This window comes from Rhinopithecus bieti, unplaced genomic scaffold, assembly GCF_001698545.2.
Source record: "Rhinopithecus bieti isolate Rb0 unplaced genomic scaffold, ASM169854v2 scaffold_2453, whole genome shotgun sequence".
In the NCBI taxonomy this organism is placed as follows: domain Eukaryota; kingdom Metazoa; phylum Chordata; class Mammalia; order Primates; family Cercopithecidae; genus Rhinopithecus; species Rhinopithecus bieti.
This window is the reverse complement of record NW_016804447.1, coordinates 5115167-5130633: the sequence shown is the minus strand read 5'-3', so window position 1 is coordinate 5130633 and position 15467 is coordinate 5115167. Positions and strand designations below refer to the sequence as shown.

The 15467-nt window shown below is 42.0% G+C and overlaps 1 protein-coding gene and 1 long non-coding RNA gene across 13 annotated transcripts in view; one reads left to right on the top strand and one right to left on the bottom strand.

The window, feature by feature from the left end:
• CRADD (CARD and death domain containing adaptor protein) overlaps nt 1-7832 on the bottom strand; it is a 254797-nt gene extending 246965 nt beyond the window's left edge. For 9 of the 12 annotated variants that reach the window (XR_001884758.1, XR_001884755.1, XR_001884756.1 and 6 more), the window contains exons 1-2: nt 7708-7830; nt 6092-6395 (exon numbers count right to left, since the gene is read on the bottom strand). Coding sequence is in view for 9 of the 12 variants with exons in the window: in XM_017868385.1 (XP_017723874.1) it covers nt 6092-6389 (298 nt within the window). In the remaining 3 variants the exon portion in view is untranslated. Of the gene's footprint in view, nt 1-6091; nt 6396-7707 lie in introns of all 12 variants that reach the window. The other 3 variants (XM_017868387.1, XM_017868388.1, XM_017868386.1) reach the window with 2 other exon arrangements.
• A 103-nt stretch (nt 7833-7935) lies between these two features.
• The window catches only part of LOC108527235 (uncharacterized), a 55084-nt gene continuing 47552 nt past the window's right edge, over nt 7936-15467 (top strand). Inside the window, exon 1 of the long non-coding RNA XR_001884754.1 lies at nt 7936-8021. This is a non-coding gene — a long non-coding RNA (uncharacterized LOC108527235). The remainder of the gene's footprint in view (nt 8022-15467) is intronic.

Below are 15467 nucleotides of genomic sequence, written 5' to 3'. Positions count from 1 at the left end.
GAAGGAAGCCATTAAGTTGACACACACAAAAAAAGCAATACAACTAGATTCTACCTAAATACTGTTGCCCACAGAGGCTTTAAGCATGAGGACCTCTTATCATTCTTACATGAACTGAAACAGAAATAGAAAGGAAATAACTTTCTCATCATGTAATTCAAGATTACTTAATCCCACATCCACATATCAACTAAAGTCATGCTAGGAGTCACCCAAGATCACGGCCGCACACACATCTCACATGTTGAGAAGCGCAGCAAACGGTAGCCACTGAGCGTCTGCTGATGTGGAATGTGGTTCATCCCAGGGAGGAAGGTGTCTTATTAGCCACACTGTCACCTGTGGCTCCCACTCGACTTCCTGTGTATTTGTGGTCCCCTCTATCTGAAAGCTCTCCTCCCTGTATCAACTCTGCGGCCAAACTCAGTTCTCTGCTCAGTGTCCCCTCATCAGAGAGGCTTTTCCTGACCATCCCCACCACCACACACACTGCTTCTCTTCATAGCGCTCTTCACCACCAAATGTTATTTATTCATTTGCTGATTATCTGTCCCTGCCCTTATCCCCTCCCGCTACTAGAATACAATGAACTCCATGAAAACAAGGGCTTTGTTCTGCTTACTGTTATATCTCCAGCACCTACTGTCTTGCACAGGGGTCCCCAACCCCCGTATCGGTCCGTGGCCTATTAGGAACCGGGCTGCACAGCAGGAAGTGGCGGGTAAGCGAGGATTACTATCTGAGCTCCGCCTCCTGTTGGATCAGCAGCAGCATTAGACTCTCATAGGAGCGTGAACCTGTTGTGAACTGCGCATGCCAGGGATCTAGGTCGCAGGCTCCTTATGAGAATCTAATGCCTGGTAATAATCTAAGGTAGAACAGTTTCATCCCAAAACCATCATTCCCCCCAACTCCCCCACTAGTTGAAAATTGCCTTCCACAAAACCAGTCCCTGGTGCCAAAAAGGTTGGGATCCTCTGGTGTAGCACATGGTCGATACTCAGCAAATATTTGCTGGATGAACGCATGAATGCCCTCAGCTGATCTGGAGATCCTCCATTTGTCTTTATATACCCAGTACCCACATGCAGTAGGTCCTCAGGAAGTATATGAACATCGGGCTGGGTATACACAGAAATCTGGGCTCTCTGCAGACTCTCCGCTTACCAGAGGGAAGGGTCTAGATATGGATGCTGATCCACTGTTCTCACTGTAGCACACAGGAGCCACTAGGCAAACACTACTCAGCCACAGTGGAAGCACGTGGATAGACCGCAAGCTAGATACACTGAGATCAACACTGAACTTCCATGCAGAGCAAGGTCAATTACATGGTATGATTGGAGTAAACTATGAAAAGAATCCCAAGCTAGAAACCTCTCTAATAAACCCATCACAATATATAAAATGTCTGCCATTAAGAGCTCAGTGACTTCAGATGCATCCAAGGATGCAACTCAGAGCTAGAGTGTATCTCAGGAGGGCGGCAGGTGTGGTTCTGCGTCATCAGTCAAGGCTGGCGCCACCAGGGGCAGGCAGAGCCCTGGAGCCCACAGGTAGAGGGGAAACGGACTAGCCAGTCCTGCGTACCGCTGCTGTACAAGCCACCAGGGAGTCCAGTGCACAGAATCTATGGGGAGGACAAGGTCAAGTCCGGAAGATTGAAGCAAGTGTCAGCTTAGGGACAGCCATTCCAACAGGCTCAATAGTTGAGACATCCAATGCTGATGCTGGAGACACTGAGCTGTGTTCCCAGAGCTCTGTTCTTCGCTCTCGTGTGGCTAAGAATACATAAAGCAGGAATCAAACCAACGGAGGAGAGAAACACAAAAACACTCCCAAGCTTAAAGGAAGACTGGGGTAAAAGGCAGGGTTACCAGACAGAGAATCATGGCAGACACCCAGATCCACAGCCAGAGCCAACACAGTGGAACAGGGGGTCCTGTGGCCCAGGAGTCACTCCCACCATGATTTACGCTGAGTCCCACCAGATGGGAAGGGTGGGCTGCCATCAACCTCCGTTCCAGATCCAGATTAGCTCAGGCACTGGAGGGAGTTGTCAACGTGGACAGGCCCCATGAGCAGTGAGAAGCCAGGCAGACAGGCACAGGCTGCCTTCACCCAGATACAGCACTGTCTTTATCTCCTAAATGACCCGACAGGAGCCCAGAGAGGAATTCCAACTGATCTAATGTCTAGTATGTGACCTTAGCCAGAGAGACAAACCATGAAGTGTTCTTTCCATGGTGCCAAGGTGGATTAAGTCATTTTATCACCAGAATTCCTCTTTTAAAAGGTAAGAGTCGTTACAGGGTGAGAAAAACACAAAACCAATGATCCATTAACAACTTTAACAACGTAGACCTTTTTTTTTTTTTCTTCCTAAAAGAGACTGGGAGACCAGTCACCGAGGCAGATTCTGAGAGAATCAAAAGGTTTAGGGTGTTTTTGTATGCTTTGAGATTTGATACGGGTGGGGTTCAGAAGAGTAGAGAAGAACAAGATACATTTCAATACTCTAAAAAAATTACATCCAGCACGTAAGTAAAAAGCAACTAACCAGGATCAATCACCAAAATAAAGCCTCTGAGACAGCTCAAAATTTATAAGTGAAACAACAAAAATTAAAACAACAAAGCAACAAAGGAGAAACCAAGCATCTCTGGGAAGACCAACACAAGAAAACTTTAATAAGATAAAATCAGTTCATTCTTAGAGAAGGACCAACCTCTTGGCTAAAAAGAAGGCTATTCCTTCCCATTTGTTCTCAAGGCCTCCCAAGAGAAGACTACTGAATCCTTACAAATTAATTAATAAGTATGATCAAAATGAGGAAAAGGTAAGAAGAGTTTAATGTGTACATACATTAAGAGGTTAATGAGTACACACATTCTCCTGTAGTCTAGTTCCTCAAAACTCAAAGATATCTTTACAAAAATTTAAGTAGACTATTTTAAATCTTATTAAAATTACTCTATTACAACACTGGAGAAGCACCAGGGTCTTAGGTAGTATGCTATTTCTTTTCTATAGGGACGTTAAATTGAAGGAATTTCAACTCCGATACTCTTCCCAGGATTTACAAAAGAACAAAACCTAGGTTTCCAATTCAGTAAATCCCAATTTAATTTTAGAATTAAAATATCGCCACCAATTAAATTACTTTAAATATTTAAAAAATATTTTAAGGTCTGAAACAAGAGAAGCTGTTAACTATCAAGTTTAAATGCATCATTTCTTCCATTTCTTCCACCCTTTCCTTTATATATATCTTTACATATATATATACATACACACACACACACACACACCCCTCTAGAACTTATTTTCAAACACATATGAAGATTTTAAAAGTGATTTTTAGGAGACAGAAAACTATACAGTGAAGAAGTGAATGAATGATAAACCCCAATTCAGGGCTTTTCACAGAGTGGGGGTTGGGAATGAGACAACATTGGGAAGGAGTGCCCAGGATTCTTAAAGGCAATCATAATATTATTTTTCTTAAACTGAGTGATGGGGAGATGGGTGTTTGCTGTATCATTATTCTCCATATCTTACTTGCATTTTGTAATATTATTTAAAATAGTCAATATTTAATAAATACAAGTCTTTTTTAAAGGAGTTTATATGCTTGTCACTGTGGAAGATATTGAAAGACATATATAAATCAAATCCTCACTTCAGAATGTTTTTTTCAATAGCAGTGTTACTCAATAAAAAGTAAAACAATTATGACTGTACAAATTTGTTCCAGAGCCAACCTTCTACAGAATTAACAAATCTTGAGAAAAACCTTATTTTTCTAAACTTCTACACAGATATGCTCAAGTTTTCGCATTATGTACTGCTTCATTCTGTTTGCTTTTTTAAAAGCTATTTTCCTTAGCTTCTCTGTAACTTTCATCATTTTGTAAAAAAAAAAAAAGTTAATTCTTTCTAACTCTCTGAATGAATCCAAATAAATAAAAATGGGGTTATGGCCGAACATGGTGGTTCACACCTGTAATCCCAGCACTTTGGGAGGCCGAGGTGGGCAGATCACCTGAGGTCGGGAGTTTGAGACCAGCCAGACCAACACGGAGAAACCCCATCTCTACTAAAAATACAAAATTAGCCAGGCATGGTGGTGCATGCCTGTAATCCCAGCTACTCGGGAGGCTGAGGCAGAAGAATTGCTTAAACCCAGGAGGAGGAGATTGAGGTCAGCCGAGATCACACCGTTGCACTCCAGCCTGGGCAACAAGAATGAAACTCCATTTCAAAAAAAAAAAAAAAAATGGTATTATGCCTCTATGAATGACATACAACAGCATGATTTGTATCACCCAAAATGACCATAAAATTAAATTCAGTATTTTGATAGTGAAAGGCTTTCAGTTCACCTGTTTTGTTGTTTCCAACTATATGATGCCAGCAGAAACCTCTTAAGTCAAATATCAGGAAAGCACCAATAATTTTTAACATTTCTCCAACTCTTATGTTATCTATTCTGCTTTCAATAAAGTCATAAAAACATCTTAGACACATTTTGTTCAGACATGTGGAGTATTTAATTTTGTAAGGACAATCCAAGCAGTGAATTCCAGTGGTCCTCAAAAGCCAGCTATTTCTAATATTTCAAAAAGCCTAAAGATACATTTACCTGTAATGAGCCCAGGCTAGGAATGAAAATACTTTTGCTTTTTCCACTGGGATCTTCCCAGGTCTTCCTAAAGTTAGCTGGCTATCTCATGCTGATCAGGTATTCAGACATATGTCAAAATATGAGGTCCATGGAGCAAAAATAGTAAAAGTGGTCTTATTATCAGTATTCATCAGTATTTAAAAAATAACAGCCACGAAGCCTGGGGCCCACTAAACCAGAATAGTTCTATCACTGTTATCACAAACCCCAGAGAACCTTGATTCTCTAACTTTGTTAAAAATTTGCAAGTCAACTTTCAATTACTTTTTTTTTCAATTTTTAATTTTTCCCAGTTCAGTTCTCTGCCCCTCCATCTTTGTAAAACAGAGTCAAGGGAGGTTAAGAAGAAGCAAGTGTTTCCGTATCACATCTTCTTCCTGCTACAAGCCAGGCTAACAGAACCAGAACTGTTTCTCTCTTCTCCAGCTTCCAATTCTCCTTCAAATTAAACTGAGACCCTCCCCAAACTATTGCTCTTTGCAAAATTAAATACTCTGGTTTCTGAACAAAAGCTAAACTAAAAAGGACACTTTAAACGAATAACCTTTAAAAACAAACTAAGTCAGCCTTCAAAATAATCCCCTTTGGCCACATAGGACAGCCCAGGGGACAGGTGCAGGGCATTCCTTCCTAGAGGCTGTCTCCTCCTCCATGAATCTGACCTTTTCCAGCTGGTAGCTCTGGCACCTCACAAATCACTTGTCAGTAGGCCGAATGCCTGCTTTCCCATCTGCACTTTCCAAATGGTTCCTGATGCCAACGGCTGAGATATGACCTGACTCTCTGATGAGAACATGCTTCCCAAGTGACATGCCAGGTTTCCCTGGAAGCATTTCTGAATGCATTCTCTGAGCTCCCTCCCTCACCTCCCAGTCACGGTTCATTCTTCCTTCCCTGCACTTCCTAATGCCACCTCCTGATCCTATGCCTCCAATATGTCATGTCCCTTCAGTCCCAACTCCTTACCCACTTTTATCAACCATTGACCCTTGTCCTGCCTTACATCCCAACTTCAAATCCAAAGGGCAGAGTTCTGGCTAGGTGTGGTGGCTCACGCCTGTAATCCCAGCACTTTGGGAGGCTGAGGTGGGTGGATCACTTGAGGTACAGAATTCGAGACCAGCCTGGCCAACATGGTGAAACCTCATCTCTACTAAAAATACAAAAATTAGCAGGGCGTGGTGGCACAAGTCTATATTCCCAGCAACTCGGGAGGCGAAGGCAAGTGAATTGCTTGAACCCAGGAAGCAGGGGTTGCAGTGAGCCAAGATCATGCCATTGCACTCCAGCCTGGGTGACAGAGCGAGACTCTGTTTCAAAAACAAACAAATAAACAAACCAAAAAGCAAAGGGCATAATTACAACATTTTGGAGCTGGTTTGAAGTGATCTTTCTGAGGCCTACCTGCAGGCAGGTCGGTCATGGCCTCTTTCCTTGCCTTCTTCAGCTTCTCCCTGACCCAGGGAAACTCCTGTAGGGAATCTAGGAATGCATCGAATGCTTTAGGGCCCCTGGAAGGTAGGATATCCAGCAGGAGCATTGTTTTCCGGAGGCCTGTGGTTTGAGCGTTGATTTCTTGAACATGGTTTTCCGTCAAGATTCCTTCCTGGTAGAGGTACTGAAGAACCAGTCCCTCCACCAATACCTCTGCACCCAGCTCCAGGCGAAGTGAGCGGAGTACTTGCTTGTCTCTGGCCTCCATTTCTCCCTGGAAAGAGCCGAAATCACAGCTCAAATTACAGACATGCTGATGTGGCCTGAAAGACAGTGTCACTGCAATGTAAGTTCCTTCAGCTAAGGCATATCTTCAAACCGTGGCAGAGTGCCAGGTCATGGTATTTAACTTACGAGTTAAGCCAAGCCAAACGTTAACTCTGAATGTTTCCTAACATAATGAACAACACTGAAGATGAATCATCTTTTCTGTTCCTGCTTTTCACACAGTGGGGTCCCAGCTCAATTCCTCGTTCAATAAAGAAATTTGGAAAAGAAAAAAAAAAAAAAGTGGGCCAGAGGCCTTTCCGAAAAAGCCATTTTTATCTGAAGATTACAGAGCAGCATTAATTTTAACATGCTGGAGAAGAAATCGTGATTTTATTTTAACATTGCCCTCATCAGACCTGCACCACCACCACCACCACCACCACCACGGCAGAAACTGCCAAGGTGGGCGCAGGTGGCCTTTTTTTGATCACAAGTATTTGCAAAGCCTGATCAGTAATAGGAGTGCAGGACAGAAATCAGCAGGAACAGAGTTTAAGGCTCTTTTCGCTAAAAGTCCTCTACACCATCACCTTTAAGAAAATTGTTGTTTGTGCCCAGTCTACAATAAACCTTACACAATATGTAGTCACAGACTCCATTCCTTCCCACTAAGAATTCCGAATCTCCAGCACAACACTGTCGCGGCCACACATGCATGGGACATTTTATGGGATTTTTTTTTTTTCTTTAAAAAACACCCCAGCGCCGGTCAGTAGCCAGGCACAATTTGAAGGTGCAGTTCCACCACCCCTGCACCCGTGTGCTGTGGCTTGGTTGTGTATAAGGCACTGAAGGTCAAGTGACCGGGAAGGCAGGTAGGGATGACAGATGCGGCTTCAGATACACCCGGGCAGTACGACCACGGCTGGGCAACACCCGATCCCACACTCCCCCCTCGCAAGCCTGCAAAGTTTAGGAGGTGACAGGTGAGGAGGGGGAGGTGTTCACATTTGGCTGTGAGCGCCCATTGGGAACTTTTTAAAAAGTCCCTGCCTCGGCCGCTGAAATCCTTGTATCAAACAGGAAGACTACGGACGGTTTCTGCGGCAATTTGACCCGCTAAAGAGGGAGTGCTGGGAATGAACTTAAGAGCGGACCAAGGGGAGAGCGGGCCTCCGGCACTACCGCAGCCACCCAGCCTTGGCCCGGATCGGAAATGCAGAGCAAGTTAGTGGGGCAGGGAAGCCCCCGCAGGGCCCAGGTCGCAGACGCTACAATGCAGGACTTTCAAGAAAAGATGGATTCCTGTTACTTACGTCTGCAACCACGTATCTTTGGGGCGGGGGAGAAAAACTGCAACCGGAATCCTGACTGTTAGGGAACCTGCCCCACAAGCACCATCTTTGTTAAAGGCGAAAACCCTAAACAGGAAGTGTTGACACCATCTTTGTTGAGGGCAAGCACAGGAAGTGCTGTCGCCATTTTTATTGAATGTTCAAGGGTCGGCTCGAAGCTCTTCCCGCCATGTTTACTGTGGGTAAACAATTCAATCTCGGGGAAGTGGACAACAGTAGCGTCACTTAGAGGGTATCTAAGTAATGGAGTAATTGAATCATTGCATTTTAACACAGTAAGTACACCAGGGCCTTACACACAATTGACATAACAGAGAGGCAGGTCAAAATTCACCCTGGTAGAGACGCCTTCTCTGATCTGATTAAAACGGCAACACAGCTGCGCTCATCTCCTGCACTCCCCATTCCCTTAACTAGCTTTATTTTTTACGTATTACCATCTTATTAAAACTTTTTACTTATTCATTTGTTTATCCCTCTGCTTCCCTCCATTAAAATGCAAGGTATTTATTTATATCAAGGGTTCCTGTCCTCAAAAAGTTTACAAATCTGTCAGTCAGGATTTCATTGCAGCACTCAGCTAGCTACTCCTAGTCAAAAAGGGATTTGTCAGGGGAATTCGGGACATTTGAAATGATTGGAAAGACTGGAGAAGGGCTGAACATCCATGAATGACTACATAGATAAGATTGCCATACTGGCTCCTGCCCACAATCAGGAAGATGGCATCAGGAAGTTGCCATGCCTCGTCCCCAACCTCTCAACACCGACAGAACAATTAACAGGACACTGGAACACAGCTGCAAAAAACAGTGGTCTCCACGGCTGCATTTGCCAGCAGCATGAAAACAGCACCTGCAAATCTTGCTCTGCTGCGTGCAATTGGTGAGACCAATTTCGCATGCAGAATATTAGCAGCAAGGATATCTAGAGCATGTAGTTTGTAGCTTTCCAGCTTGAGAAACACAAAAAGGTATAGTAAACGAGGGAAGGGCTGATAGTAAAGGCCTATCTACTGCATCCACCACATTTTCAATTTGGAAAGCAAGAAAAAATGCATGACCCAAATAGAAACACAGAAATGCCAAATTGGGTGTCCTTCCTCACATTCCTTTGTGAAGTGAGGCAGTCGATCAATAAATACATTCATTGATTCATTTTTAAATCAATTGGATGATACATACAGAAAGTCATATGCTTACTAAAAATTAGTTGACAGTACGGGGGGAAAACTCCTAAAATATTATTTCTGCAAAGGTTTTCATAGCCAAAACCTTTGGTGGAAAATGAAAATATCTTTGTAAGCAAATCAATGGAGAACAGTTCTGAAACTCCCTCCCCAAAACCTTCTAAAAATTGTATCCACTTTACAGTGTTACTATGCCAGTTACCATTTTACTACACCTTTAAGGACAGTATTTTTACCTATGTGGCAAGCATTATTATTATTTTTTTTTTGGAGTCTCGCTCTGTCGCCCAGGCTGGAGTGCAGTGGCCGGATCTCAGCTCACTGCAAGCTCCGCCTCCCGGGTTTACGCCATTCTCCTGCCTCAGCCTCCCGAGTAGCTGGGACTACAGGCGCCCACCACCTCGCCCGGCTAGTTTTTTGTATTTCTTAGTAGAGATGGGGGTTCACCGTGTTAGCCAGGATGGTCTCGATCTCCTGACCTCATGATCCGCCCGTCTCGGCCTCCCAAAGTGCTAGGATTACAGGCTTGAGCCCCCGCGCCCGGCCCGGCAAGTATTATTATTACAGTCATGCATTGCATAACAATATTTGAGTCAATGACAGACTGCATATATGATAGTGGTCAGAGCAATAGGCTATGCTATATGGCCTAAGTATGTAGTAGGGTATACCATCTAGGTTTGCTTAAGTACACCCTATTTTGTTTGCACAATGACGCATTTCAGCACAATGACGCATTTCTCACAAAGTATCTCCATTGTTATAACTGTATTAGCATTTTGCATGTATAAAGACTGTGGAATCAGAATAGTCCATTGTCTTAGCCAAAATCTCACAGCTAATATAGAGCAAAACTTGAATTCTAATGAAGTTTCTCTGATTTCATGCTCTTTCCAGTACATCATACAACCCTGTATAGTGAAGAGTTTGTTGTTCTAATGATAGCCAAATATTACTTGCAAATCATCCTGTTGCCACCTCCTATCTCTCTCCCTTTTCCCCTTTTGCTCGAGAATCATTGTCTTTTCCTCAGCAAGATTTCCCATCTGTACATAGACAAGTGTTAGCACCATTCTTTGTCTTCATCCAGATAAAGTGCAGACCACTTGCAACACTGCCAAGCATTGAAGTTTACAGGTTGAACATCCCTAATCCAAAAATTTGAAATCCAGAATGCTCCAAAACCTGGCTGGGAGTGGTGGCTCACACCTGTTATCTCAGCATTTTGGGAAGCCAAGGCAGGCAGGTCATTTGAGCCCAGGAGTTCAGGGCCAGCCTGGGCAACATAGTGAGATTCCATCTCTACAAAAAATACAAAAAATTAGCCAGGCATGGTTGTGCACGTCTGTAGTCCCAGTTTCTCAGGAGGCTGAGGTGGAGAATCAATTGAACCTGGGAGGTGGAAGTTGCAGTGAAACAAGATCGTGCCACTGCACTCCGGCCTGGGTGACAGACAGAGACCCTGTCTCAGAAAAAAAAAGAAAGAAAGAAAGAAAGAAAGAAATGCTCCAAAACCTGAAACTTTTTGAGTGTCAACATGACGCCACAAGTGGAAAATTCCACACCTGACCTTACGTGATGGGTCAGTCAAAACACAAACCTTTGTTTCATGTGCAAAATTATTTAAAATATTGTATAAAATTACTTTCAGGCTATGTGTATAAAGTATATAGGAAACTTAAGTTTTGTGCTTAAACTTGGGTCCTGTCCCCAAGTTACATCATTATGTATATGCAAATATTCCAAAATCCAAAAAAATCCAAAATCCAAAACACTTCTGGTCCCAAGCATTTTGGGTAAGGGATAGTTAACCCATACTAACTTTTTTAGAGAGGAAAAGCAGTGGATTTTTTCTAACTGTAAACTTTGATAAATTTCAAACATATAGGAAAGTTGAAACAAATAATGCAATAAATGCCCATATAAAGTTTCATATTTCTTGATGACTCATCATATTTGGAAAGACTTGAGATCTCCTAGGAGCTAGAAGGTAAGCCTTGATGATGATACCCAAGAGGAGGTGGGGAGCCAACAGTAGGATCCATGAGGGTTCACAGAAGAGAAGCAGCAAGAGACAGCAGGAGAGTGTCAGGGCAGCAGCCGAGGGGCATGTCGTCCTATGGTAAACAACCTGAGAGGGTGGCCATTAAAGATCTGACTTAAATCTGCAGCATGAAGCCTTTGACCATCAAATTCCTCTTCCCATGGCAAATACAGATGAGTATCCACGCTGCCTCTTAAGCAACTAGGCTGAACGACTAGCCCACTGCCATCAGCCACCCCACCTCAGCATACAGCAATACTTTGTGGCAGCACACCAAACACCCAGCTTTACTTAGGCAGATTAGCTAAGGCCAGAGGGCTTCTAAGGAATGGAACACAGATCAGAATCATTATCACAGGTGGTTACTCCTCCGCTCTGGCCAGTCCCTCTCTGTAGTCTGGAATTGTGCCCCCACGGAGGATTAAGCACCTGTTACCCAGTGGTAACAAATCCATCTTCAGGAAGGACCGATATTTTCATTTTTCTCTCTCCCCTAGTATGTTTACTTGTGTCGAGATATCCCTATGTGATTTTGCAAAAGAAAGAGTCAAAAAGAACAAATGCAGTATTTTCTCTTTCGGTTGGTCTTTGGTTTTGCATCCTTCAAAAAATAAATCAAAGGAATTGCATGTTTTGGTTCTTCCTGTTCCATTGATGTAGAAGTTAAGTCATGGGGAAAAACAGTATTTTCAAGCATGCTTGAAACATTTATTAAAATAGATCATAAATTCGTTCACAAAGAAGCATTAATGAATTCCTGAAAATCAATAGAATACAAACTACGTACTCTATAATTATACAATAAAATTAGGAATTTTGACAAAAGGACAGCTTCCATAAATCCCACAAATTTGGAAACTAAATAAAACAAAGCTTAAACCCTTGGGTTTAAAAAAAAAGTCACACATGTATAACTAATAAAATATAGAAAGAAAGAAAAAGAAAAACTTGATAGTAGAGAAACTTGGCAAACATTGCCTTAACCAAGTGATCAAGGTTAAACATCCCCAGCAACGAGTCATGGAGGTATCATGTACTCCAATACAATGTGACAAGAAGGGCATATCTCCTTTGTGATATTCTCCTTCAAAATTCATAACCTCAGTGTTTTTGTAAGAAAACATAAACTGAGAGACATTCTATTAGGTTGGTGCAAAAGTAATTGCGGTTTTTGCTATTACAAAATATCTGACAAGTACTCTTCAAAAGTGTCAAGGTCATGAAAGACTGAGAAATAGTTACAGATTTAAGAAGAGAAGGAGGTGTGACAACTTGAGGAAGGGAAGGAGCAAGAGAGGGAGGATCAGAGGAGAAAGAAGGAGAAAACGAACGCCATAAAGGACTTGCCAATAGTCAGGGAGAAATGAAAACTTCTGGGCCTAAATTCCTAGTCCCCATTTTATCTTAGCTATTTTCTTGACATGCAGCATAGAATTTCATGTGGTCTCTGTTCCCCAGACCAACCCTCCCCAAAAGAGATAAAATAAAATTTGTCAAAAGAAATACAGACATCTATCCCTGTAACTGTAAATCCTTAAAAAAAAAAAAAAAACCCACTTGGAATATGCAAGTGTTGCCTCTTTCAGTGTAACTTTTGATTAAGATATGCTGTAGATAATATCATCTGCACTAATAAATTATTATTTTACTAAGTTATGAATTCCAATGATTCATTCAATTCTTTGCTAATTTTCATCTTAATTACTGTTTGTTGTAAAATCCTGAGACTATTTACAAAACCTTTTAAAAGAGCCAAATACATTATTATGCAGAGTATCATGTACTAATTTAATCCTCCAATAATTCTAGAAATTTGAAGCATTACACCATAAGACTTTAGTGGTTGGTAATACTAGGACTATTATAATTTACTAATAATTGACAGCAGCAAGCTTCTGCTGAGCTTTGATTACATGCTATGGTCAGCTAGGGATAACCCACTGAAAGAGAGAGATGGTCTTAGTCTTCATGGAACTTAGAATCCAGTGGAGAAAACAAACTTAAACAAGGAAACAAAACAAAAGTAATAATTACAAGTTGCTATAAGTGCAATGAAGGAAAGGTGCTTTAATAAGATAAACTGGTTCAGGGGCTGGGAGATGGGAGCTGATTCTAATTCAGTCTTCGGAGAAAGCCTCTTTGAGGAGATGACCTTTCTCCTAGTTTTCTTCCAAAGACTTGGCAGGAGTTATAAAACTGTACTATACACATTTAAAAGATGACCGGGCATAGTGACTTATGCCTGTAATCCCAGCACTTTGGGAGGCCAAGGCAGGCAAATCACTTGAGGTCAGGAGTTTGAGACCAGCCATGGCCAACATAGCCAAACCCCGTCTCTACTAAAAATACAAAAATTACCCCACCATGATGGCAGGCACCTGTGATCCCAGCTACTCGGGAGGCTGAGGCAGGAGAATCGCTAGAACCTGGAAGGTGAAGGTTGCAATGAGCCGAGATTGTGCCACTGCACTCCAGCCTGTGCAACAGAGAGAAACTCTGTCTCAAATAAGTAAATAAATAAATAAATAAACAGCTGGATTTTTTAAAAAAACAAGAATTTAAGGTATTAGGACACAAAAAGGTATGAGGACATGTTAAAATAAGTTATTAGTTTCCTGGCACTCAACAGTAAAAAGACAACATCATTCATATTGTAGAGTTCTTATCTCTCAAAGAAAGAAAATATACTGAGTCACCTAAATGGACTAATATTTCTCTGGCACTGGTTTCAAGCAGGAATTTATCATATGATTCTTTCTATAAGGAACATCAGATAAGTTAATAAACTGTCATTTTCTCATGTTATTTTGCATAAGATACTAAAATGTTCTTCAAATGACATTTCTGATTGTAACCCAATATAAAGCACAAGATAATGCAGTCCAGGTAGTGACTTTCTGGTGATATAACTACATGCAGGGACTGAAAGAAACTAGTAAATGAATGCCACTTAGATTCTCTCAGGTACTAAGTAACAACCCTGAACTTCGGTATTCTGAATAGCAAAATTTTATAGCTAAAATCTCTGCTGAATATCTACTGGGCTGACATTGCATATCACTGATGAAAGAGAAATGCATACGGTTCAGACAGCAGACACGAAGGGGACTGATTTAACATTTTGTGGTGAACAATTTAATAGCTAACCTTCCATTCTCATTCAAGAAAATTGACATAGAAGCAGGCTGTACTGGTACCAGGGAAGAAGGCCAAGATGTTTCTCAATGTACAACAAGAAGAGTTTGAACCTGTTTCAGAAGATGGCCAAGTATTTGGAGATCACAGAACTTGACATCATCAAGCATAAAGAAATTATTTTGATATCCTCCCCCCCACAAAAAAATCCCTGAGTATTTTATTTGGCCATTTTGACCACGAAAGAACTTCACCATGGACTCTACTGAGAATTTCTTTCCAATCAGAATTACATCACCATTGGTCTGCCAGGATGATTTATCAGTAAATGTCCCAAGGAGTTGAAGGAACAAAGCTTTTATCTGAGGTTATTTAATAAAGCATTTAAAAACTCAATGGACTGCTAATATAGATGATTTTTGTTTCTGCCGCATACTACATTAATGGTTGGGCTGTTCCTTGGTGATTAATTAAGCCATTCAAAAGCCTCTTGCTGTATCTTTTTTTTTTTTTTTTTTTTTTGAAGATGGAGCTTTGCTCTTGTTGCCCAGGCTGGAGTGCAATGGCATGAGCTCAGCTTAGTGCAACCTCCACCTCCCAGGTTCAAGGGATTCTCCTGTCCCAGCCTCCTAAGTAGCTGGGATTACAGGTGCATGCCACTACACCAGGCTAATTTTTGTATTTTTAGTAGAGAAGGGGTTTCATCATATTGGTTAGGCTGGTCTCGAACTCCTGACCTCAGGTGATCCACCCAACTCGGCCTCCCAAAGTACTGGGATTACAGGCATGAGCCACTGCACCTGGCCTCTGCTGCATCTTAATAAGGCAAATACAACCATTGGCCTAGAAAAGGGTGCTTCCCTTCCCTCCCATTTTTGCTGATAAGTGGGCATGCATCCAATCCACATACTAGCTAGACAGGAAGCATAGCATGTTGAACAAATAGTGGATTTTTTTTCTTTTCTTTTCTGAGCGACAGGGTCTTATCTTGAACTCCTGGGCTCAAGGGATCCTCCCGCCTTTGCCTCCCAAAGTGCTAGGATTACAGATGTGAGTCACCACATCTGGCCCAAATAGTGATATTAATGTGAAAGTGGAGATTGTGTTTGATTTAACAGGCAAAAAAATCAAGCCATTACAAATGTCAATGTGGGAATAATAATGCGAATATGAATGCTGGGATGCCTGGAGTACCAGTTGTCTAGCAATAAAATATGGGCTGAAATATGCTTCTCTTTACTCAGAGAAGCCCAGCCATTGTCACAAAGTGGAAGGGAGGGGAAAAGACAGACTGAGTTATGGACTGTGGCCTACCTCACCAAATCCATTCAGCACAAACAGGTTTCTCCTAGT